Genomic DNA, 27,577 nt, shown 5'->3' with positions numbered 1-27,577 from the left:
TACATCTACCATTCCTTGAAGACTATGTGAATCCCAATTTCAGATCTGTGTGGGGAGGACTGAGGACCCCTGTCCAACTTTCAATATTCTAAGAGCTCAGTGGAGGGGATTCTAGGAAAATGAGAGCTTGAACCTCAGATTTGAAAGGCTGCACTGGCAAGGTGATTGCTCAGGAGAGGGTCTCCCCCTTCCCTCCTTGCACCTGGATGGGCCCAAGAACAGAGGCACCTGCCATTCCCACACTATCCCACTCCAGTCTAAATTATGTGGTCTATAATCAGCACTCTTATGTCTTCCCCCTTCATGTAGGTTTTCCAGTGCCAGAGAGATCTCACAGCTTGATTCAGATGGGGGTAGGGAGCTCTCATCCATTAGTAGAGAGAAAAAAATCACAATCCACCAATGGCAGGGAGGGAGTAAAATCAAGTCGAACAAGCAGCAAAATGTGGCTCTCACCAAAGTCGGAACCACTGAAAAAAGGAGGACTCTAATGAAACCATAATGAAAGGTCTTACGTTGATATATCAGGGCACCCAAAAACCTTTCTGGACCTAATAATCATAGTTTTTGAGTGAAAAATTTAATAGAAGAATTAAAAATGGAAAAATAAAATTATAGGAGTTGAGTAAGAAACACATGGGGAAATATCCACATACACTTAGGGGTGAAAGACCTGCTTAAGCAAGACTGGAAACTTAGATGCAATAAAAGAAAAAAATTTGATAGATTCAACCATTTAAAGTTCAAAATCTCTGCATCAAAAAGATATCATAAACAAGGAACAAAGACAAATGTAACACACATAACAAATGTAGAATTCATATTTCTTTTTTTTTTTTAATTTTTTTTTCAACGTTTTTTATTTATTTTTTTTGGGACAGAGAGAGACAGAGCATGAACGGGGGAGGGGCAGAGAGAGAGAGGGAGACACAGAATCCGAAACAGGCTCCAGGCTCTGAGCCATCAGCCCAGAGCCTGACGCGGGGCTCGAACTCACGGACCGCGAGATCGGGACCTGGCTGAAGTCGGAGGCTTAACCGACTGCGCCACCCAGGCGCCCCTAGAATTCATATTTCTAACACAAGGTACTTCTGCAAACACTATGAGAAATGATAAACAGCTCAGTAGGGAAAAATGAGCAACAGATGAAAAAGGTAATGTCCAGAAGAGGACACTTTCCTCGTCTGGAAAAGGAAATACAAATACATAAATAAATACACTATCAGAGAAACACAAATTGAAAAATATCTGTTTCTTGCCCTTCAAACTGACAAAAATTAAAAAAAAGACATACTATCTTGGGCTGGCAGAGGCTTAAGAAGATAGTAAGTTTTATATACACGTTTGATGGAGTAATAAATCTTTATACTCTTTTTGCCAAGTAATATGGTATAATTTACTAAAATTAAAAAATTTTAGGGCATGTATGCCCTCTTATCAACAATTTCACTTTTGGGGACATCTGACAGAACTCGAGTTACCATAATATGAACATACACACTGCAGCATTGTTTGTAATAGGAAAAAACCTGAAAACAATTTGAATGTTCGTCAACAAGGATATGGTATGAATAAATAATAGATTCTGGTATACACACTCACACATGCCTGTATCTATCCAGCTATGTGCTACAAAATATACAACTATTAAAAAGATCAATGTATAGTGATACATATTGACTTGTCAGAGTATCTGCAATGGAAAGTTAAGTAAATAGTGACAAAAAAGTTATATAATATTTGCTCTATGATTCTAGTTTTTAAAAATAGGTGCGTATATAATTGTATTTATTTATTATTCTCAAGGGAAAATTATGAAATATATATACACCAAATTACATCAGAAAGTAAATTTGGAAATGGAGACAATTTTACTTTAGGCACTTCAGTATTTTTGATATGTTACAGTTAGTATGCATTTTCCTTTTTTACTCAAATAAGTGAAATAAAATTTTAAAAATCTCCCAAATAACAAGGGCTACTAAATAAATAGGGGATATAAGACATAAAAAGAAATGCCAAAAAAAATAAATCACGCATCTACTAGTGGTCAATTGTGACAGATTATTACATCATATTTTTTTGTTTGCTTTTTTAGCTTTATTATTTTAATTCCTTGTAGGATCTCTGGTTATCTCATGTAAACCAGAAACCCTGATTAAAACTAGTTCTTTCAGTTCATCCAAAGCTCTGAATAGGAGTTACATGTTAGAGGTTAACAAAAAGGAGGAAAGTGGAGGTGCCTGGGTGGCTCAGTTGGTTAAATATCCGACTTCGGCTCAGGGCACGATCTCACAGTTCGTGAGTTCAAGTCCTGCATTGGTCTCTGGGCTGACAGCTTGGAGCCTGGAGCCTGCTTCAGATTCTGTGTCTCCCTCTCTCTTTAACCCTCGCCACTTGTGCTCTCTCTCTCAAAAATAAATAATATACATTAAGAAAAATTTTTTAATTAAAAAAAAAGAGGAAAGTGAATTTTTACTGCATTAGGGCATCATGGTAGTCATGAAGGAGGAAAAGGGTATCTTAGATATAGAAAGATTGGAAACCATGGTTTACAATGTTACACTATGTTCTCACTTCCACTGAGACCACAGTGGTACCGGGCAGGCAGGAAGTCTACTGGAAACAGTCCAACGGCAATCAACTCACCATTGTAACAAGCCCAGTGCAGTGGCGTGTAGCCTTGGTTATCTTTGAAAGAACAGTCCTCCTCGGAAAGTGCCATCTGGAGCAGCTCACTCAGCCATGTGGCATGGCCACGAGCCGCCGCGTAGTGCAGGGGTGTCCTCCCTCTGGAATCTTTACAGAGAATCGACACTTCTTGTTCCAGCAGCATTTGCACACATTCCTCGTGGCCTGTCATAATCTGAGGCATTGCAATTAAAAACACAAAACACATCTCAGAACGGCAGAGATGCAGGAAGCAAAGCAGGGCTAGGTGAGGCTAGGCTCAGAGTAAGTGGACATACACTTGGGCCTTAAGGCAAGCAGACTCTGCCCTACTGCGGAGGGAAGAGGCAGCACAACCCCAGCAAGATTCCTAACGGAGAAGTCTGTGAGCACCAGCGCTTCAGAAACATCTCTTGACTCTCCAAACATAAACTTGAAAGGTAGCGTGATATAGTGGAAAATACCAGCTTCAGATTCAGGAAGGTGCAAGTTAAATCCTGGCTCCCACTTATGACACTTGGACAAATCAATCTGCCTTTCTGTGCCTCACTTTACCCACCTATAAGCAGGAATAGTCATAATGACTCGGAGGTTGTTGTGAGGCCTCGTGAGGTATGCAAAGGCTCCCAGCCTGTGACACGGACCACAGGAAGTATTCAAAAAATAAGAACTACGATTATGATATTAACCACTTAGAGTTCTTATTCTTTGCATTTATCATAGTGTTTAGCACCATCCCCAAATAGCAATTTCATAATTTGTTTTTGTTTCATTTAGTTTATTTGACACGCATTAAAAAAATTTTAGCAGATATGTATGAAGAATCATCCAAGGATACATATTTCAGCAGGATACGTATTTCAGGTGGGAAATTGTCACAGAATACATATTTTAGGTGGCGAGTGGGCCCACACTTGTAAAAAAGAACAATTAGAAATAGCATGGCGGGGCGCCTGGGTGGCGCAGTCGGTTAAGCGTCCGACTTCAGCCAGGTCACGATCTCGCGGTCCGGGAGTTCGAGCCCCGCGTCGGGCTCTGGGCTGATGGCTCAGAGCCTGGAGCCTGTTTCCGATTCTGTGTCTCCCTCTCTCTCTGCCCCTCCCCCGTTCATGCTCTGTCTCTCTCTGTCCCAAAAATAAATAAACGTTGAAAAAAAAAATTAAAAAAAAAAAAAAGAAATAGCATGGCTACTGAAAAAACTAGGTAATCACTATAATAAATTATACCTCCTAAGCAAAATGGAGGATTAAAATAATGTGGCAGAAAAATACTTAGTGACATGGAGGGGTGCCTGGATGGCTTAGTCAGTTAAGCGTCTGACTCTTGATTTCAGCTCAAGTCATGATCTCATGGTACGTGAGTTCAAGCCCCGTGTCTCTCAGCATGAAGCCTGCTTAGGAGTCTGTCTCTCCCTCTCTGTCCCCCTCCCTAAATAAAAACATTTAAAGAAAGAGAAAGAAAAAATATTTAGTGACATGGAAAAAAAGTCCTTGATCTACTTAGAGAGAAAAAAAAAGCAGGTTCCAAATAACATCATCAGTATTCTCTCTTTTTAAAATTCAAAACAAATGCACATTACAGCAAAAAAGAATGGGGATATATTTACTAAAAAGTGGTTATCTCCAGGAGGTAGAATTGCTGGTGACTGTGATTTTCTTCCTTAAGCTTTACTTTTTTTTTTTTTTTGCAAATTTTGTATGATTTGCATATAATCATAAAACAGAATCAATTCTATCAACAGCAGATGTTCATGTATCTATTATCATAATCGAACATGAAATCTGAAGAGCAGGATCTAAGAGTACCTGCCATTATTTTACCTTTGCAAAAGATTTTGTAATTTCTTCTCTCTCTCTTTTTTTTTTTTGTAATCTCTACACTCGACGTGGGGCTCCACTTCATGACCCTGAGATCAAGAGTCGCATGGTCTACTGACTGAGCCAGCCAGGCACCCCTGTAATTTCCTTTTCACTGACTTTTATTAGTTATCTTAGAAAATAATGTTTTTACTAAAAATTCATATGGGGGCAAAAAAGAGGAAACAAGCTCACTACAAAATTGCTTTACTAAAGCTGAGGAAGATGTGCATACCCCTCTGTGTAAAGCTGTGCAGCCCATGATGTCAACAGCATCTACATTTGCTTCCTTTTCCAGCAACAATGAAACAGCATCAATGTGGCCATATGCTACTGCAAGCATCAGTGGGGTTCTAGGGAGAGAAATAAATTAGGCTTTTAAAAAGAAGATTGGGGGGAAAACCCAAACCACATCATTTCCTGAGGAAAAACACCTCTCTCTTCCTTCTCTCTCCCCCCCTCCCCTCTCCCCTTAACAACTGCTTAATATTTTCTGAGGGTCCCCAGTTTGCCGTAGGTCCATGGAACAAGCTATATGCTCTACCTCTGGTCTCTAAAGGCCATGTGGAATGGTGTCAATGGAATGATCAATAGAGGGGGACAGGGTTGCTTCTCACAAGGTTCCTGTTAATCCCATCATTTTCAAAACCATGTAGCATTCACCAAATACTGAGTAGGGAGTGTGTCTATGGAGGAGACCCTCTTACTTCTAGCATTGCAGCTCTACTTTCAGTTTCCTATGTTGGACGTCTGCTCAAGATTTTATTTGACCAAAACTTCATTGCCTTAAAGAAAATTCTGACAAATCTAGAGTTAAAAACAAAGTGTTGGGGCCCAGGAAGTGAAGTTCTGGTTTGAACTCTGACACTAATTCATTGGTCTGGAGTGAGTCACTAGCGCTTTGTTTTTGGCTTTGCATTTCCTATCTGTAAGAGAAGATTAGGTGGGGGAATAGGCTAACAGACGGAAAATACTTTGGAAAAACAAACTCAGAAAGGACAAAATTATGAAGGATTTTTTTTAATGATAGCGATAACCTCTTGAGGTCTGTCCTGTTGTCATTATTAATTAAAAAAATGGGAATGCAGGAGCTTCAGACGAGGGTAGAAATGGATACAAAGAAGAAACAAATTAAAGAAAGGCCAGGACACATGGCCCCAAAAGTTGGCTCTTTTTCATCAAGATACACAGCCCCCACCCCATACTTTTCTTGGATATATACTTTAGCACAAAGGCCCTTCATTATTCTTGGGCTTTCAACTATTAATTTCACCCAAATATATACCTCAAACTAGAACTCGGCAGGCAGCCCTCCTAACTGTTTAAACAATTAACCAGTTACCTATTGTGATTGAAATGTCAACCCCAGGCCAGATTTAAAAAGACTTACTGTCCTTTGGCATCTTTCACGTCAATTGCTTCTGGGTTGTCTGCAATTTCTAGTAATAGCCGCAAACACAGTGTATGACCATTAATTACTGAAAAGGAAAATAAGGGACATTTTTTTAACAGACCAGCACTACACGTATCCTTCCAAAGTGAAATTTATTTACACTTCAAATCAGTGGTTTTCAACTGCTGCTGACAGATACCCCAGGTGTCCAGCTGGTGCTAGCTGCTGGGCACATCATGCTCCAATGTTTGTTACTAGTCGATTCAGCTTCCCTTTCTTTCCATTAGGGCGCGTTGGTCCTCACCTACCATTTTCCTGGCCCTGCATTGAGAGTGTGTTCCTTAAAAATGATGTCCTTTCTTCCCTCCTTGTATGGGACTGATATCCTCTCCTCAATTTTCAGCTAGCTATCTTTTGTGTTCCTTGAAGAGAGTTACCCAATTCTATATAATCCCATGTCCAGCCTGCCTCTAGCGCTTTTTAAAAAGAAGGAAGAAGGGAGAGGTCGGAAAACAGGAGAGTAGAACAGGATGGGAGGGGAGGAGGGCAAAGGGGAGCAGAGGAAGGGAGGAAAGGAGATGCAAACAGGTCCTGCCTGTTTTCTCCTAGACTTCACATTTATAGGCAGACAAGAACAATCATTCAGTTGATTTGTGGTGACTTAAAGCCTCAAACTGGAAAGGTACCCAGCCCTGGGGTCACTGCTCCTTGATTGACTAGAGGCTCCCAGGGGATTCAGGGATGCGCCCTCTGCGACTGGAAGACAGCTCTGTCCCAGAGTTCCTCAAACTTCTGCCCTAGGTTTATCAGTCTTCCAGGGTCTCTTGCACTGGCTTCCATGGCTGCCACCTACCTGTCCCTTTGGCCCCTCAGTTCCTTCCCTGGCTGAGCTGTGACTGTAGCAACCGCCTTGCCCCTTCTTCTTCTCGCCCAGCCGACCAAAGGTGGGCTGTCCACTGGGCCTTGACCCGCTGGGACCAAATAACAAGATCTCACCCCTGTGTGCACCAGGCAAGATTCTACTCTGGGGAGTGGTGGTGCCCCCCTGGGGCTGGGAAGCAAGCCTCCTGGAAGGATAATCTACTGGGCTAAGGTACTTTCCTCCAGGTCGTTGAGTGGAACCCACAGCCTTACAAAAGACATGGGTTTCCACTGAGGGATTATGATGAGAACAAATATGTTTAAAATTCTAAACATGACCTCCTCTCTTCTCTGAACAATGAGACCACTATAAGACACATTGCATTTACCGCATTATGGCTGTGGAGAGAGAAGGGAATAGATGCAGCTATGTTAGGTTGATAAAGGCTCTTCTAAGAGCTGCATTTTACAGTTCTTTTTATTGCATGCCAGTCGTGAGAGAATGCTAACTTAACGACATATTTTTCAGGGACAATGCATATTAGAATTAGCTTCCATTCATTGACACAACACAAATTAACTACAGGAATAATGCCCACATTTTGTAGACCACTGCATTCAGCTCATTCAGCAATGTTCCATTTATGTATCTCAGGAGGAAATTTTGGGGACTGGATGTACAGGCAATCTACTGCTGTTGCTGTTGTTTTGTTTTTTGTTTTAAAAATTACATTAAACCTATTACCACCGGCAAAATAGGCAAGAATTTAATGTATGCTTAAAAGGAAATGATCAGCAGAGAAATGATTGCTACACACTATAGACAATGGGTTCATGAAGGTACAGGTATATTTTGATGGATTCCTCTTTCTATATCAATTTGCTATTCATTAAATACTCATAATCATAATAGTTCCAAAGACATCTGATTTTTGGCCAAACAGAAAAAGACAATAAAATTATTGAAGTTCACATCACTCGCCCAGTATGCTGGAGAACAAACCAATTTCTACAGTGGTGCTTTTTTTTTTTTTTTTTGGCAGGGGGTAGGTGGTGTACTTTTGAACTTAGCTAATAGCCCTCAGGTAATTATAATTCCCCTCTAGTGTGAAAGTGTTGCCAAACCAGAATTCTTACTGGCTTCCCATACACTATGTTTTCCCCAGTTGCCTTCTAGCAAAAAGATGCTAACATCTCCTTCAGTTGTGCCTGCCAACTCCAGCTTTGTCCCAGACTAGCTCAGCCTCTCCCTGGCTGTGAGTGACAGCCATTTTTCATACTGCTCAAAGGCCACAACTGTCAAGGCAACGATCTGTGCCAAAACCTCTAATATCCATCCTGGCTCCCGCCTCTCACAGTACTCCCAGGATTTGAAACAAAAAACAATTGGCCTCTCAAATGAGTTGGAAAAGATTCTGGAAGCACAAGCAAAAGCTTCTGCACAGCAGACATTTTGTGGAGAATAGAGTCAAATGACGGCCTGTATCTTTTTAATGAATGACCTGAGGGAAATCCAAAAGGATTGAGTGGTCTCGACCACGAGGGGGCTCCATTGGACCACAACCTATATCACAGTGGCAAATGAGAGACAATGATTATCCTTCACTGTTTACCTGTTAACAAGGACAATTTTCCACAACAAAAATAGGCCTTTTGTAATTGTCAGGAAGTACTGTACATGGTAACTAAAAGCATGATGTTTGCCGTGAATAATAGACAACTAATCTTTAAAAAGGAGAGTTACCATTTGCAACTATGTGGATGGAACTAGAGGGTATTCTGCTAAGCGAAATTAGTCAGAGAAAGACAAATATCATATGACTTCACTCATATGAGGGCTTTAAGATACAAAACAGATGAGCATAGGGGAAGGGAAGCAAAAATAATATAAAAACAGGGAGGGGGACAAAACAGAAGAGACTCTTAAATATGGAGAACAAACAGAGAGTTACTGGAGGGGTTGTAGGAGGGAGGATGGGCTAAATGGGTAAGGGGCATTAAGGAATCTACTCCTGAAATCATTGTTGCACTATATGCTAACTTGGATATAAATTTAAAAATATAAAATTAAACTAAAAAAAAGAGATCTAAATATGAACTTTGTAATAATACCAAGAATGCCTAGAATACCAAACTTTGCAATGACACTTTACAATATTACCAAAATACCAAAAAGACTAAATGTGATGGGAAATTAGTACTTATAATTTATAACCATACCATCCATTACTGACATCATGGCTAAAAATTCTTCCAGGATCAATCATTTCCAGGTAATTAGGTAACACTATGATTTTTCAATCTCCATATTGATTTTCTTCAGTGGTTTGGATATTCAAGGATATATATAGAAACAGTGCCACAAGATCTACCATTTTTCCAAATAACAAGAATTATAAAGTCTTTTGAAAAACTGTCTTTACTCTTATTTTTGAATCCACCCATTATTTCATGGTCTGAGTATGATAGTTATTTCTCTTCATAAGACAATATCGGGGTGCCTGGTAGCTCAGTTGGTTAAGCATCCAACTCTTGATTTCGGCTCAGGTCATGATCTCATGGTTTGTGAAGTCAAGCCCCGCATCAGTCTCTGTGCTGACAGTGCGAAGCCTGCTTGGGATTCTCTCTCTCCCTTTCTCTCTCTCTCTGTCCCCCCACTGCTTGCTCATGTGTGCATGCATGTGGACATGTGTAGACTCTCTCTCTCTCAAAATAAATAAATGAATTAAAAAAAAGACAATATCTACTATTCTGATCAAAGGCTGATATCCTTGAATTCCTGACTTCAAAGGAATTTATGTCTTAGCTGAGCTAGAGATTCTTCCACATTACCTTTCTATCTGTGTATGTAGCCAGAAATGTCTTGGCAGAGTTTTATTTTATGTATATTGGAGAAAAATCTCCAATAGAAGGAAAATTACTTACTTTTTTATACATATGCATATACTTTTTAAGAGTCTTTATTTTTACCTGATGTAAAGTCTTTATTTATTTTACCTGACGCATCAAGAATTAGAGCAGAAGCTAAGAAGCATCGTTTAGACTGGCAGACTGATGCTGTCTGATGACACCTTTTATGAAACAGCCCAGAAATATCATTAATTTTATGCTTTAAAATGCTGTGTGATTTTGTCTATGTAACTCATTTGAAGATCACATTACACCTTGACTCCTGTTTAGAAATTTTTGTGATAGCCATTGGCCAAGGTTCTGAACTCTCTTCTGAGTTAAGAAGGCCAAAAAGAGTGCAGAGGGTTTTTAGGGCAGTATTTACAATATCATACTTTATATGATACTATAATGCTGGATGCATGCCATCATACATTTGTCCAAATTCATAGAATGTATAACGAGTGGACCCTAATGTAAACTATGGACTTTGGATGATTATGACGGGTCAATGTAGGTTTATCAACTGTAATAAGTGTATGACTCTGGTAAGGGATACTGACAATGGGGAAGGCTATGTGGGGGGAGACAGGAAGTGCATAGACAATCTCTGTAGCTTCCTCTCAATTTTGCTGTGAACCTAAAACTGTTCTCTAAAAGAAGAAGGCCAGAGCCTACCTGGCCATAAAACACTAATCATCTCCAAGTGGGTAGTAGACCAAAAGTGTTTTGGAAGACTGGAGGCATATTTGATGTAGAAAGAAAACTGATACTTTAAAAGTTGGGATGCAAGATGCTGCCATCCTTTTACTTGGACTTGTAAGTGGGCTGTAAAACTACAGTCACCAGACTGTTGGCAAGACCCACCTGAGGCATGAAGTGGGGTTCTTTTGGTTACATTGTCTTTCACAAAGATGGATGCGCCCTGATTGATAAGTGCTTCCACGCATTCTGTGTGTCCCTTAAAGGCAGCCAGGTCCAGAGCGGTGCGGCCTTTCTCATCCCTGATGTCCAGGTCCACCAGCGACTGCAGAAGGACTTCCAAGGCTTGGTGGTGCCCGTTGTAGGCCTGCAAAGAAGAGACCAACGACACAAATGCTCACTCACTTCCAATCCCATAACAACCCACATGAGGGGCTAAGCCTCCAAGGTCACAGTTGGAGACCCCTCCAAAGAGCACATCTGAAAGATGCTTGGGATAATTATTGAAACAGGCAAACCAGAAAGACTGAAAAATGATAATGCACAAGCCTCACTGGTACATATGAATTTCTTCATGTTCTTTCTTGTTTGTCAAATAATTTGTTCCAAAGGTACTAAATGTATTAATGTATTCTTATATTTATATCTATCAATCTAATAATATAATATAGACAAGCAGCTGAATGAATTAATATATTAATTCTATCAATTCAGTCCTAAACATAATGACACAATTAGAATATTTTTTCAGGATACTTTTCTGTTAAACCTGGGGGGAAAAAAATCACTGAAAACAATGCAGACTTGGTAATTCAACAGACGCATACTGACCTGTTGCAGTCCAACATTTTAATTTCTTTTTTGTTAATGTTTATTTTTGAGAGAGAGAGAGAGAGAGAGAGAGAGAGAGAGAGAGAGTGCAAGATGGGGGGAGGGGAAGAAAGAGAGGGAGACACAGAATCTGAAGCAAGCTCCAGGCTCTGAGTTGTCAGCAGAGTCTGATGAGGGGCTCAAACTCCTGAGCTGTGAGATCATGACCTGAGCTGAAGGTGGACGCTTAACCGACTCAGTCACCCAGGCACCCCACCGGCATTTTAATTTCTAAGCAGGGGACCCTTGGCAAGTTTCTGAATTTCACTTAGGGTTTGTTTTCTCATTTATAAAAATGAGAGCAATAAAAGTCACCTCCCATGGAAGATAGAAAGAATAAAATCACACAGGCTTCCCCATCCTATCTTGTACCCAGTCAATGCTTCCTCCTTTCTCCTTTACTTCTCCCATTGATTATAATGAAAACACAGACACAATTATGGAAATGTATTTCATGTACCAGCACCAAGTTCAGACCTATTATGAGGTCCTATGCCATGTTAGGTTAAGAAGCTTCACATTACTAAAACACAAAATTAAAAGACTGAGGGATAATTTTCATTAAGTCTACAAGGTAAAAAATTGTATATGCACACACAAGGCTGAGGACATTGGAAATAAAAGAGAGAAGAGGGATAAGGATTGGAAGGGGAAAGACGGGGGACAAGGAAGTAAAGAAGGAGATACAGGAATAATCTGCCTCCAGGGGTTTTCAGCAGCCAGAGTCCCCTCTTATGTCAGCAGCACTTTTTGTTTTCCCACTGCAGCAATTGCTCAAGGCACAATGAATTTGAAAAAAGGCTTAGCACAGACAAAAGATCAATATCTCTAATACATAAAAAGCTCTTACAAACCATGAAAAAATTTTTTTTTGCATTTATTTATTTTTGAGAGACAGAGATGAGCAGAGGAGGGGCAGAGATAGAATGAGACAGAATCCGAAGCAGGCTCCAGGATGTGAGCTGTCAACACAGAGCCTGACGTGGGGCTCGAACCCACAAACTGGGAGATCATGACCTGAGCCGACGTCGCATGCTCAACCAACTGAGCCACCCAGGCGTCGCTCTTACAAACCATTTTAAAACTTAGGAAAATGTACAAAGGGCATGAAAAGACAGCTCCCAGAAAAAGAAATATGAAAGGCCAGTGAATATATGGAGAAAATATATAATTTTTTTAAGGTATTATTTTTCAACTACCAGCTTGACAATGATTAAGTTTGGTCATGTCCAGGGGCACCTGGGTGGCTCAGTCGGTTAAGCATCAGACTCTTGATTTTGGCTCAGGTTATAATCTCACAAACCGTGAGATCAAGCCCCATGCTAGCTCTGTGCTGACAGTGCGGCGGCTTGGAATTCGCTCTCTCCCTCTCTCTCTCTGCTCCTCCCTTGCTTTCTCTCTCTCTCTCTCTCTCTCTCTCAAAATAAATAAACTCAAAAAAAAAAAAAAAAAGCTTGGTTATGTCCAGTATTTGTTAAGACCTGGTGAAAAAAGCAATCCATGCTCTGTTGCTGGGAGTATATATAGCATGACATTTGAGGAGACTTGACAAAATCTATCAAAAACTTTTTTAAAAACTGTAAGCTGCAGATAGCACATATAACATGACCTCATTCATATAAAAAGCAAACATATCCAAATATACACATATCTATGTCTATGTATATTTCTATATTCATAGAAAATCTTAGAAAAATACAAAAGTAACTGTAAATGGGGCGCCTGGGTGGCGCAGTAGGTTAAGCGTCCGACTTCAGCCAGGTCACGATCTCACGGTCCGTGAGTTCGAGCCCCGCGTCAGGCTCTGGGCTGATGGCTCAGAACCTGGAGCCTGTTTCTGATTCTGTGTCTCCCTCTCTCTCTGCCCCTCCCCCGTTCATGCTCTGTCTCTCTCTGTCCCAAAAATAAATAAACGTTGAAAAAAAAAAAAAAAAAAAGTAACTGTTAATGCTGGCTACCTCTAGAAAAGGGAGGTAAAGCTAGGAGCATATGGATTTACGTCATCTTACCTTTTTAAAAGTCACTTGAGTTGTTTTCCTAAGTATATGTTCATAACAACAATACCAAAAACTCAACATAAAAGGACCCACAGAATTTAAGAGTACTTAATTTTTAAGTTTTAATACTGTTTCTTTATATTACTTTTGTGAATGATTGTGGCTATTATATGTTATGTATTAAACATATCTTACCTATAATATGCAGTATAATAATTCATATGCTAATGAATTTCAAATTTACATCCATTTCTAACTTCTTTTACTTCCAAACTTGTGTTTTTTTAAGTTTATGTATGCATTTTTGTGAGAGAGAGAGAGAGAGAGAGAGAGCATGAGTAGGAGAAAAGTAGAGAGGGAGAAAGAGAGAATCCCAAGCAGGCTCTGCACGATGGACACAGAGCCCCACGCGGGGTTTGAACTTATGAACCGTGAGATCATGACCTGAGCCTAAATCAAGATCAGAGGCCAAATGAGCCACTCAGGCACCCCTCACTTCTAAACTTATATATTCAACTGCCTATTGATCTTTCCACTTGAATATATGCCTCTCATGCTCCTCTATTGCAGCAAATGGCAACTCTATACTTCTAATTGCTCAGGCCCAAAACTTTGGGGTCATCTTTGTCTTCCCTCTTAAGACCAGGGTTGTAGCCCTATACAAGGGCCCTGGGACGCTGGCGCAAGTGTGTGTTGAAGGATAGCCTCTTCCTCCTGATCCCAGCTTTGCCATGCCCGGGAACGGGGATGCGTCTGCTGAGAGGAAGGGACACCTTTTGCTCAACACACAGAGTTGTCCTCAGGTTCTCAGGCACCTGGCAGGAAAACATCTATCCCCAACCCCCTACACCTCTGTTCTAATTCACAAACAGGTGTCATGTGGCAACTCTCAATCCACGATCATCTCTAAAATTATACCCAGAATTAACCCAGTTCTCACCGTAGGGCCATTCTCTTTGGCCAGGATTATGGCAAACACTTTCTTTCCATCTTTGCCCCACTGCAATCTATTCTTGACATGGTCTCCGGATGAAATCTCTTAAAACCCAAGTTGGACATATCACTCCTTGATGAAAACTAGTCAATGGCTTCTTCCCTCCTTGATAATAAAATCCAAAACTTTCCATGACCATTCAGGCCCCTTAGGATTAGTCCACCTTCTTCTTCTTCTTCTTTTTTTTTTATGTAACAACCAGTCTTTTTTGTTTTTAAATATTTACTTTTGAGAGAGAGAGCACATGTGCATGTGAACGCACACAGGTGGGGCAGGGGCAGAGACAGAGAGGGAAACATAGAATCCGAAGCAGGCTCCAGGCTCTGAGCTGTCAGCACAGAGCCCGATGTGGGGCTCAAACCCACTAATGGTGAGATCATGAGCTGAAGCTGAAGTCTGACACTTAATCGACTGAGCTACCCCAGGCACCCCAGGATTAGGGCTCCTTCTACCCTGATCATCAGCATGCCTCCTCACTCACCCTGTTCAACCACACTAACCCCACCTCCTACCCCATGGTTAAATACATGCATTTCCTCCTCTGGGCTATTGCATTTGTACTCTTAAAATTTTTTTAAATTCATGTATTTATTATTTTTTGTTTATTTATTTATTTTGAGAGAGAGAGAGAGAGAGCACGTCCATAAATGGGGGACAGGTAGAGAGAGGGAGAGAGAGGATCCCATGCAAGCTTTGGGCTGACAGTAGCGGGGCCTGATGCAGGGCTTGAACCCACAAAATGTGAGATCATGACTTGAGCTGAAACCGAGAGTCAGACGCTCAACCCACTGAGAGACCCAGGTGCCCCTGTACTTTTTTTTTTTTTAAGTTTTTTTTTTCCTCTAGTAATCTCTTCACACAACGTGGGGCTTGAACTCACGACCCGGAGATCAAGAGTTGCATGCTCCTCTGACTGAGTCAGCCAGGCACCCCTGCATCTGTACTTTCTATTTCCTCTATCTGGAAAGCTCTTCCTCCAGAGGGCCACATGGTTCTCCTGGTACTTCTCCTTCAAATATCACCTTACCTGGATGCTTTCCAGAGCCAAAACACAGCCCTCCACCCTCCACCTCAGCATACTACCGGACATTCTCCATCCCACTTATCCTGCTTTATTTTATCTTTATAGCACTTATTACCATTTGATGTCTGTTACTTATCCATTGGTTTATTACCTGTGATTGAAGGCACTTCATGCGTATTGCTCACTGCTGTATCCTAAATCATGCCTAGTGCATAGTACACACTCCACAATTATTTGATGAATAAATGAATTAATTTAATGGATGTTATTTTCATTTATTGGTATTAGTGGTAGGAATATATTTTTAGAATAGCAGCTATTTGCCTATGCAAACATTCTTTTTATTGATGAAAAAACAAAACAAGCAATGTAAATTAATTCATCCAAGGTCACTTAGCTATTAAGTGACAAAGCTAGAATTTGAAACCCAGAGCTGTGACCACTAAAATCTATGCTGTTCAGCAATGTCTTATAATTTTTCCCAGTAATTCCACTGAATTGGCTTTTAAACAAAATACTTTTGTCTCTACATGTAACAGCACAAAGAGGTGAAGAACAAATATTGGATCAGAAACCTTGACCCCTTCTCTAGAAGGCTTAACACAGAGGTAAAGTGACTTGCACAGAACTATGAGGCAAGAAGGCACACCCTGGGGCTAACTTCTAGACTGTTGTTCTTTTACTACACACACTGCCTTTCTTGAGACAGGGAAATAATTTCCTATATGTCCATGTTTGTAATCTGTGCTTGCTGTGCAAACCATAACTGCATAGGATTGTAAGCCGTTTAGTCTAATCTAAATTGTGAAGCAATAGCTAACTTCTACTGAGCCCTTGCTGTGTGTCAGGCCGTGCTGGACATGTAGCACCTCATTTAATTGTCAAACAACTGCCGATTTGGATACTACTGTTATCCCCATTTTACTGTCAGGGGCACAGAAGGGCAGAAGGTAACAATCCAGCCTTTCCATGGTCACTCAGCCTTACATGGGAGAGCTGAGATTCAAAGACAGGCCAATTGGACCCCAGAGCCTGAGCTGTGGGCTTTTCATGAGCTCCTATGGAAAGGGTGCAACAAGGCCAAAAGGTGTATGTTTTTTTACTTCTTTATTATAGGAAGTTTGAAACTTAGACAAAGAGAGGATAGTTTATAAATTCTTATATACCCACAACCCAGTTTCAACTCAGCCATTATCGACTCAGGCCACGGGTGATTTTAAGCCAACTTGGGAAGACCTATCCTGTAAAATCTGTGGTACTAGCAACATCTACATCAGGGTATAAATCAGTCTATCTCATTTTACTCTAGACTTACCTGTGACTTATTTGAAAACAAATTTTGCATAACACTTCTCATTTTAAACTGTAATAGTAGCAACTGATTCAGCTTATGTGGAAATCCTGACTTCACACCAAAGGGAAATGAATCCCTGTAGATAACAGCAGGGCCTAGATGTCATTTGCAAATGCTGGTCCCTTCAGTGCCAGTTATTATTATGACAAAGACAGTAAACATTTTAATTTCCATCAACATGACTTAGCCTAGGAAATAGAATCGGCAACTTACAAATTGTAGGCGTATCTGCAAAACATGATGGCTAACGTATTTCGATTTAATAAAGAGAAGACATAGGGGAAAGAGAAAAGTAGTAGGAAGGAAGCCAGTGTGAAGGAATCGATGCTGTTCAGTACAGTAGAGTCACCCTGCAAGGCGCTTGGGTTAGGTGCTAAACTTATCCCCACGCTTTCTTCTTTAATCCTCACAACAAAAAATAAATCCATCAGTCTGTGTTAAATTTAGAGGCTTAATATTTTTTAAAAAAGATGAAGTGGCCCTGTTGGTAATTAGGAAAGCTTCAGAATCCCAACCCATACTTTGTTCTGTATCAGGCATTTCAAATTCTCTTACGGAATGGTTGAAAGGCCAGATTTACCTATAAAATTCCTTTCATTTCTTCACCTAGTCTAGCTAGCAGCTTTTGAATTTTAGCATGCAAAAACATTACCCCACAGAACTGAAGACATAAAACTATGTATACTAAACTTAAACGGCAATTTAAAAGGAGTAATAAAGTGACTTTGATTATACAAGAACTTTCACTTACTTCCACACGCTAGAGTTTAACCCGAGAAACAAACTACCATGTAACATGGAATTCTGTTTTATGGTTAAATGCATGATTATGTCTTTGGGCAGGTATATGGTTCTTGGAGTACACACACACAAAAGTATATAATAAAGCTTTAAACTCTTTTAAGGAGGCTCAAGTAGGCAGGAAAGGAAACCTTTCTCATGTCAGCAGTACATGATGAAAATTGCCCTCTTTCTTTCTATTTCCATCCTAATCCAGGTATTTAGTAGGCAGTTTCACCAATAATTTCTGAATTAACTAAATGAGGAAGGAATCACATAAAAGAACAAATACGTCGGTTCAAAAAGCATGTAATATTTTGGCTTTCAATAGATAACTCAGTTAAAGTCTTCACTAGAGGTAGCAATCTAACATTTTAAATTTGTTTGATGAAATGTCTTTATTAAAAAATACATTAGGTAACTTTAAATATGTCTTAAACATGATTAATTTCTTTGAACTTTTCAGACAGGAACTGAGGGCAATGAGGAGAAAGAATCTGGCATCTCAACAGAATCCACGAAACAATGGGTCCATCTGGAAATCTTGACAGCTGGAGGCTTTCATTTGCATAGCCTTGTTTCTTGATTTAATTTTTTCAAGTGGATGAAATGTTTATGAAATTCACTGGGTTGATAACCCTGGAGACTTGAGTCATTCAGCCAGGAAATAGTAACTCAAGGCAGGTCAGGTTTCTTGTGACAGTCAAGGTTTGGGGGCATCTGCTGTGATTTCATTGCTAGAATGCATCCCCAGAAGAAATAATGTGCCTTGGGTTTTTATCAAGTTAATTGCCACCGAGGCCCCTGGAGAGGGTGATGGGCATACTTATAGGGTTCTTGAAGCATATAATAATTTTTAAAAAGGTGTTAGCAGGCAAGAATAACAGAGTTTCAGAATTAATCCACTGCTATCACCCTGGTCAAAGACATCATCACCATCATTACGTCCTGGTTGTCTAGCTTCTGTTTTTCTTCCCTTACAATGTATACCCCACACAGAAGCTGAAATAATCCTTTTCAAACAAAAATCGTATCACATCATCTGTCTCTTCAAATCCCTCCAAATGGTTTTCTAACTTGCTCAGAGTAACAGTTGAAGTTCTTACCGGGGAGTACAAGGCCCTCCCCTGACTCCTCACCTCCTCCACGACATGTCGGACACCATCGCCTACGCCACTCCCTTTCTACTCTGCTCCAGCCATGTCGCCTCCCTGCTGTTCTGGGACTATGCTGAGCATGCTCTTACCTCAAGGACTCTGCACTTCTGCCCAGAACACTCTTCTGTCACATGATACCAACATGGGTAGCTCTTAAGGTCTCTTGTCCAAATGTGAGATTCTATGCTATGCAAAGTAGAGCCTCGCCTGTCGCCTCAGTGTTGTCTCACTGATCCCATTGGTAGCACTTCACACCATGTGTCATGTTAAATATTTACTTGCCTATTTCTCTCCTAGACTAGAAACTCTACAGAGGCTGGGCTTTGTTTATTGCAACCTCCCCAGCTCCCAGAACAGGTGCTTAGCATACACACAGTAAGTGTATGTCAAATGAAATAATGATATGTTAGCATTAGTGAGGATGAAGCTTAGCTGAAAGCACATATGTGCCAGGCACTGTTCTAACCACTGTAACGCATTAACACATGTCATCCCCACAATGGCCTTACAACAGAGGTACTGCTATTGTCTGCTTATTTATTTTATTCTTTATTATTTTAATGTTTATTTTTGAGAGAGAGAGAGAGAGAGAGAGAGCAGGAGAGAGGCAGAGAGAGAGGGCAACACAGAATCTGAAACAGGCTCCAGGCTCCGAGCTGTCAGCACAGAGCCCGACACGGGGCTCGAACTCACGGACCATGAGATCATGACCTGAGCCAAAGTCGGACGCTTAACTGAATGAGCCAGTCAGGCGCCCCTGTTATTGTCGCATATTATGGGTGAGGAAATTGAGACACAGGAAGTTCAGTTCTTGGCCAAGATCATACAACAAACAATTAAATAAATCTACAAATTAGAAAGGGTGTGGGGGTCCTTAACTTACTCCTTTGAATTTACAGGTGGGAAAACCATGACCAGGAGAATTGCTAAAGGGAAGACTGGTGGCTGGGACCTCCTCTCTGAGTGTACTTCCGAGGCCCCTCCAAGTACAGAGCTGCCAGATGCCCCGTTCTCTCCAGGGATAACACAGCACCCTGACTTTACAGGACCCAGAAACTCACAGACCTTAGCAGAGCAACTGGCACACTGTAAGCACTCAACAATAATTCTTTGGGGGGAGAAAAAGAGAATGACAGCTGGCAGAATTTGGGAGAGCTAAGAAAGTCTCTTCTCAGATTACCGGCAGGTGTGGCAATGCAACCAGCCCCACTTACAAAGGGCATGAGAATTCTATCTGAGATAACCTCAGATAGTCCTCTCTAGGGTCAGCTAATTCTGCTGTGAACCCTCAGCTTTGGGGTAACTTCTCCAGGTGCACCAGGTGGTTGGGCAGAGATTCTAGGGAGCAGCCTTTAGGGCAACGTATACTAAGAGCCACATGGCATAAAGTTTTATACATACAAATATCCCACTGTCCATCTAACTTTTCTGCTCTAAGTCCACCTCCAGAACAAAGATTGATGCATATTTTAGTCTGATTTCAGGACTCAAAACATGTGTGTGTGTGTGTGTGTGTGCAGTGGATGTATTGGTGGGTGTGGCAGAGGGTGGTGAGTGGGATCAATAGATGTGCTGGTGGATACGTGGGGAGACTAGCAAGGAAGCGGGGGCTCCGTGCAGCGTGATCAGTTCATCCCAATCCTTATGGGATGGTCTCATCCCCTCACCTTGCCTGATTACTTATGCATGCCCATCAACAAAGCCACTCCCCTTTGCTCTCCAAAACCTCCCTCTCAATTTTTCATCAGAATGATATCGAGAAAGTGCTTGTACATGGATGGTACTAAGTGAATGTCATAACAGTTAAACTCAGAGACCCAACTCCTTCCCAACCTTCTCAGCATTCAGCCTCCAGGTGCTTCCAACCACCATCATTGTGGCCATGGACTGAGGGCTCACAATGTGGTGACACCTTCTGTAGCTGAGCCTCTATTGCTGGGTGTGGCTGCCGGTTGGAGAGAGGCTCCTAAGGAATAGCTGTTGATTATCAACTGCTGGCAGGACCATGGTAGGGTGGTGGGTGAGTTTCCTGGCTCGGTCATCCCTATGGAGAATCTGGGGATCCTCACTCTGGGCTGCTGCATTTCCCTTCAATTGTTGGGATGTGGAGAGGAAGGTTTATGGGTGACAGAATAACTCTTCCTCCCTGCTCACAGATCTTAGCCAGTACAAGAATCAGAGCTCATACCTCCTCTGAGACCCTGACTTCAAGCCCAGGCAGAAAGAGCAGAGCTGCAACAATACACGTGCTTACCTTGCTCTCATGTTTGTGTTTAAATATCTCACACGTTTTTAATTGGGGTATTTGGTTTATTTTTTGGTAGGCTGTATACTCATGCATTGTCGGCTATAATCAAATCTTTAAGCCACAATGTTTTCAAATTTCCTCAATGTTTTAAAATGTAACTACTAGATAGCAATAATTTTAAAGATTTAAAAAATGTATAACAATCATTTATTAAGTATACTGTGGTAGAGGCTTTATGAATATTATCTCTTTTCCTTTGCCTTCATTTTACAGATGGGGAAACTGAGGCCCAGTAATGTGTCTGAAGTCACATGTGAGTGAAGCTGGGACTGGAATTTGAGGCAGTCTTTCTCTCTGCAGCCTGTGCCTTTACCCATGTACTGTTTTCATTATTTGTTATTATTGTGTTATTATGCTCTCATTTTAAGAGAAGCCTAGTTCTAGAACACTTAGGTTCTTTTTGTAACAGTGGAAGCCACTCACAGCATCTCACTTACAGCTAAGTGGAGCGGACTCTTGGTAGCACCGGAATCTGATTCTTCAAAACCATTGTTGGTTCTTTCCAAAAGCTGTGGAGACAAAAAGAAAACAATAGTACATGAGTGAACTTTGCAGGAGGAATCCTCCTTTATGGATACCAACGTTGACATAAATGCAAAAGAGGTTTCAGAAATGTAAAAAAATCACACAACTTAGCAATATAAGAAACCTGGTGCAGCATATCTGAAACAAATAAGAAATCAGATGTAGCATATCTAACACAGATACTCTAAATATTTCAACTTCTAGATCATCTTAGCATTTGCTAATGAAAAAAGGCTTTCATACTTGAAAGATGCTCAGCCTCATGAATCCAGGAAAATAATTCATGTTTAATCCTCTTTTCACCCAGCAGATGGTAACAATGAAAAATTATAATAGCCGGTGTTCAACTATCAAACACACATTTACCGGAGATAAGTGTTAGAAAACACGTATAAAGTTCCCGTTCTCATGAAGCTTACATTCTAGAGAGGGAAAACATAGACAAACAAATAAATATAGAAATAAATATCTGGTAATGACATATGCTATAATGAAAATAAAATAGGGTGATGTGATACGGAATGACTGGGAAGTTACTTGACAGCTGATGATCAGGGAAGTCCTCTCTAAGGAGGTGACAATTAAAGTAAGGCCTGAATAATAAGGAGAATTAAACCAAGTAAAGGTGTGGCAGGAGAGTATTCTGAAGGAGGAAGTCATGGAGGAGGGAATGTAAATGTGTCAAGGGGAGACGGACATGGTGAGTTGAAGGAACAGAAAGGATAGTGTGACCAGGGAATCAGGAAAAAGACATTCTCAGGGATTCATGGTGGGAACAAATTGTTAAAACCTTTCTGGGCAAGGAATTAATTCCCAATAAATAGACAAGTGCATAATGATGCATTTATAAAGAAAATTATTCAACAAATATTTGATGAATGATTACCAATGTGCCTAGACACTGAAGATTCAAAAATAAAATTAATAATGTATTAAAATATTCACTTCCCCAGGGCAGGGGGTAGGGTGGATAACAATAGAAAAAAGTTACGCAGTTAATTAGAAAATGGTATGTGCTATGGAGATAAATCAAACAGAGAGGGAGGGTTCAGAGAGCTGGAGGGGAGATCAGTTTGCAACTTAAATAGGGTGATCAGGGAATGTGGTACTGGCTGAGCAAAGTCTTAAGGGTGATGAGACAGCCTTGTGGATATCTAGGGGAGAAGAGTTCCACTCAGAGGGACCAGCAACTGCCAAGTCCCTCAGGGTTAAGTGTGCTTAAGAATATCCAGGATGCTGGAGCAGAGTGACCAAGGGTGAAAATGACAGGAAAGGAAATCAGAGAGATAGTGGCAGTGGGGGTGGGAGTGTCATCAAGAACCTTCCGGGTTGTTGTAAGAATTCTGACTTTTCATTCTGAGATGGAATTTCACTGGAATGTTTTGAGCAGAGTGATGACATGTTCTAACTTTTAGACTCTAGGGAGGGCACAGAGAGAGAGTGGGACAATAGTTCAAGAGAGAAATAACAGTGGCTTAAACTAGTGGAGAGCAGTGGTGATGGAGAGAAATAGTTGGATTGTGGATATTTTTGGAGGTAGAATCAACAGGATTTCCTGATGGGATGACTGAATGGGAATGTAAAAGAAAAAGAGAAGTTAAAGATGACCCCCAGGATTTTGTCCTATTAAAATGGAAGGATGGCAGTTCCATGAACTAAGATGGAAAAGACATTGGTGGAATATATGTAGTGGGAAAGAACAGAAGTTTGGTTTCATAACAGAAATGTTATGTTTGAGATGTTCTTAAAGCATGCAAAAGTTCATGCTAACAAAGCAGCTGTTGGGTACATGGGTGTGGAGTTCAGGTATTTAAAGACATGAGACTGGATGAGATGAGAAAGACAGTAAACAGAGATGACAGATAAGGAGAGAGTTGGAGAGATGGGGGGGAGCCAGCAGGGTGACAGACTGAGCAGATGAACTAGAAGGAACACGAGGAAGTGTGAGGTCTGGAAACTGAGTGAAGAAAAAGTTTCAACAAGAGAGTGAGTAACCATGCCAGAAGTCCTGATAGGTCAAATAAAATGAGTTGTGAGAATTGACCACTGGGTTTGGCAACACAAGGCTATTAGTGACTCTGTGAAGAACAGTTTAGCAAAACACTGTTTATATGAAAAAACTAGAAAAACAGATAGCAATAGAGATGGGTTAAATAAATTGAAGTGTTACAGGGACTTCTGGGGAAAACGGCAGAATAGGAAATTTCAAAGCTCACCTCATTCCATGAATACAACTAGAGAATATGCACATCAATGTAAAAAACCCAGAAAACGACCCTAAGATTGGCAGAACAGACTCTCCCCAGCTAAAGGTAGACAAGAGGCCACGTCAAAGAGGGTAGGAAGGGCAGAGATGTGGTTGGGAGCTAAATAGACCCATGTGACTTTCTAAGGAGGGACACCTAGGGCACAGAGAGGGGAGGGAAATAGACCCTCAGACCAAGCACCCCAGGCATGGGGAACTCACACAGGTTAGTCAAATTCCCATAACATTTGGCTTTGAAAATTGGAGGGGCTTAATTTTGTGAGTTCTTACAATCAGTAGGGCTTAATACCTGGAACTTTATTATTGTTTTTAATGTTTTTTTATTTTGAGAGAGAGAGCGAGCATGTGCATGTGAGCAGGGAGGGGGCAGAGAGAGAGAGAATCCCAAGCAGGCTCTGTGTTGTCAGCACACAGACTGAAGTGGGGCTTGATCTCACAAATTGCGAGATCATGACCTGAGTCAAAATCAGGAGTCAGATGCTCAAACGACCAAGCCACCCCAGTGCCCTCTGATGCCTGGAACTTTAAAAATCAGTGTGCTCAGTTCTGGGAAAGCCAGAAGAGTGATAGAAACTGCGTCTCTGCCCTTAAAGAGACAGTACAAGAAACAGCCCAGCAGAGATACAGCATAGAAACAGCAGTTTGAAAAATGCCTGGGGTATATAGGAAGAAGATCAAAGCGTGCACTGGAGGGGCAGGGAGTCTTAGGAGACTTTTCCAAGAACAAAAGAGTTGGCAGGTACCGTTTTCCCTTCCCTGTCCCCTAGTTTAGACACATTGACCAACACTGCACCAACAGTTTCCACCTAACTTTCTAACAGTGCCCCTGCCCCCGCATTCTTCTGTGGACTTGCCCCCTTGAATACATCCTTGGCCAGAGTCCATCCAAAGTGGAGCCACAAGCCTGGCAGTGTGCAAGGATTCCTGATAGGAGGAAGCACCACCCCAAAGTGACTCCTGTCCTGGAGAAAGGGGAGGATAACCACCCACACCAGTCTGACTATGGCTCCAGCAACGGGACAGGAGCAGATAACGGGTTTGGCTGCCCTACTCACCAACAAAAGGTAGCTTCTCAGGGCACGAAAAAGAGAAAGTACCCTGCAGTTTGGTGCTATTGTATCTGACAAATGCCTGTTCTGACTCAACTCAAGCCCAAGGCAGCCCCAGACTGACCCACTAACAACACAAAGACCAAATCCTGACCCAAACAGGTAAATAGAGCCATTGGAGATGACTGGACAGAAGGCAAAAGTGGCGCAACCACAACAGTTGGGTGCGTATAACATACCCAGGAGATACCCCAAGGCACTAGGTTCTGGTGAACAGGGGACATTGCACTGCAGGGCACTATAGGACCTGTTCTTCATAAGGCCACTACTTTCAAGAGCAGAAGATGTAGCTGACTTTTTTTTAACACATAGAAACATACACAGAGAGCTAGACAAAATGAGGAGATAGAAGAGTATGTCCTAAAGGAAGGAACAGGACCAAATCAGAGCAAGAGAGCTAAATGAAATGGAGATAAGTAATATGCCTGATAGAGACTTTAAAATAATAGTTATAAAAATTCTCACTGGACTTGAGAAAAGAGTGGAGGACCTCAGTAAGGCCCTCAACAAAGAGAAATAAAACATAAAAAAAGAATGAATAACTTAATAACTGAAATAAAAAATACATTAGATGAAATAAAAACTAGACAAGAGGAAGCAGAAGAATGAATCAGTGACCTGGAGGACAGAGTGATGGTAAGCAATCAAGATGAATAGGAGAGAGAAAAAATAATAAAAAATGAAAACAGACTTAGGGAATTCAGTGACACGATGAATGAAGCATAACAGCATTTACATCACATGGATCCCAGAAGAAAAGACAGGAAAGGGAGAAGAAAATTTATCTGGGGGGAAGAAAATTTATCTGAAGAAAGAGTAGCTGAAAACTTCCCTATTCTGGGGGAAGAAACAAAAATCTAGATGCAGGAGGCACAGGGATTCCCCCAACAAAATATACCCAAGAAGGCCCATGGCAAAACACATAAAACCGTAAAGGGGCACCTGGGTAGCTCAGTCAGTTAAGCGTCTGATTTCATCAGGTTATGATTTCACAGTTTGTGAGTTCGAGCCCCATGTTGGGCTCTGTTCTGACAGCTCAGAGCCTGAAGCTTGCTTCTGATTCTGTGTCTTTCTCTCTCTCTGCCCTTCCCCTTCTCTCACTCTGTCTCTCTGTCTCTCAAAAATAAAAAAAAAAATTAAAAACTTAAAAAAAAAACAGTAAAAAGCAGTGACAAAGAGAGAATTTTAAAAGCAACAAGAGAAATGAAAACAGTTACATAAAAGGGAAGTCCCATTAGGCTATCACCAGATTTTTCAGTCGAAACTTTGTAGGCCAGAGGGAATGGCATGATATATTCAAAGTGCTGAAAAAAACCTACAACCAAGAATTTGTCCAGCAAGGCTATCATTCAGAATAGAAGGACAAATAATTTCCCAGACAAACAAAATTTAAAGAAATTCATCACCACTAAACTGGCCCTGCAAGAAATGTTAAAGGGGACTTTTTCAATGGAAAGGAAAGACCATAAATAGAAGAAAAGTAGGAAAGCACAAAAGCAGTAAAATTAGCTATATTTATAAAAATAAGTCCAGGGATTCACAAAATAAAAGGATGTAAAGTATGATGCCATATACCTAAAACATGGGGTTGGGAAGAGGAATAAAGAATGCGTCCAAACTTAAGCAACCATCAACCTAATATAGAATGCTATATGCAGAAGGTTTTATATATAAAAACCACAAATCAAAAACCAGTAATAGATACGCAAAAAAATAAAGAGAAAGGGATCCGAATATGTCACTAAAGAAATCCAGTAAACCGTGAGAGAAAAAAGCAAGAGAATAAAGGCACAGAGAAGAATTACAAAAACAACCATAAAACAAGTAACAAAATGGCAATAAATGCATACCTATCAATAACCACTTTGAATGTAGATGGACTAAATGCTCCAATCAAACAACACAGGGTGACATAGTGGATAAAGAAGCAAGACCCACCTATATGCTGCTTAAAATACTCATTTCAGATCTAAAGACAGATGTAGATTGAAAGTGAAGGGATAGAAAGCCATTTATCATGCAAATGGAAGTGAAAAGAAAACCAGGGTAGCAATACTTATATCAAACAAAATAGACTTTAAAACAAAGACTGTAACAAAAGACAAAGAAAGAAACTACATAATCAATCATACAGGGAATGATCCAACAGGAAGATATAACAACTATAAATAATTATGCACCCAACATGGAAGAACCCAAATACATAAAGCAGCTAATAACAAACATAAAGGAAGCAATAGATAGTAACACAATAACAGTAGGGGACTTTAACACCCCACTTACATTAATGGATAGAATATCCAACAGAAAATCAACAAGGAAACAGCGGCTGTGACACATTGGAGCAGATGGATCTAACAGACATATTCAGAACATCCCATCCTAAAACAAAAGGATATATATTCTTTTCAAGTGCATATAGAACATTCTCCAGAACAGATCACATATTAGGCCACAAAACAAGTCTCAACAAATTAAAAAAGATTGAAGTCACATTATGCATCTTTTCTGACCACAAAGTTATGAAATGAGAAAACAACCATAAGAAAAAATTTCTGGAAAGAACACAAATACATGGAAGTTAAATAACATGCTACTAAACAATGAATGGGTCAACCATGAAATCAAAGAGGAAATAAAAAAATACATGGAGGCAAACGAAAATGAAAATGGTCCAAAACCTTTGGGATGCAGCAAAAGATGTCCTAAGAGGGAAGGTTACAGCAATACAGGTCTACTTCAAGATGCAAGAAAAATCTCAAATAAACAACCTAACTTTACACCTAAAGGAGTAAGGAAAAGAAGAATAAACTAAGCCCAAA

General features: G+C 40.7%; 1 protein-coding gene across 5 annotated transcripts in view; it reads right to left on the bottom strand.

The window, feature by feature from the left end:
- ANKRD44 (ankyrin repeat domain 44) overlaps positions 1–27,577 on the bottom strand; it is a 327,806-nt gene that overhangs the window by 20,905 nt on the left and 279,324 nt on the right. For all 5 annotated transcript variants that reach the window (XM_047870045.1, XM_047870049.1, XM_047870050.1 and 2 more), the window contains exons 17-21: positions 21,293–21,364; positions 10,537–10,738; positions 5,917–6,004; positions 4,762–4,879; positions 2,650–2,866 (exon numbers count right to left, since the gene is read on the bottom strand). In XM_047870045.1, coding sequence (XP_047726001.1) covers positions 2,650–2,866; positions 4,762–4,879; positions 5,917–6,004; positions 10,537–10,738; positions 21,293–21,364 — 697 coding nt within the window. The remainder of the gene's footprint in view (positions 1–2,649; positions 2,867–4,761; positions 4,880–5,916; positions 6,005–10,536; positions 10,739–21,292; positions 21,365–27,577) is intronic.

The sequence above is a fragment of the Prionailurus viverrinus genome, chromosome C1 (genome assembly GCF_022837055.1).
Source record: "Prionailurus viverrinus isolate Anna chromosome C1, UM_Priviv_1.0, whole genome shotgun sequence".
Lineage (NCBI taxonomy): Eukaryota > Metazoa > Chordata > Mammalia > Carnivora > Felidae > Prionailurus > Prionailurus viverrinus.
Note: the sequence above shows the minus strand (reverse complement) of the source record. Positions and strands in the feature narration are given on the sequence as shown.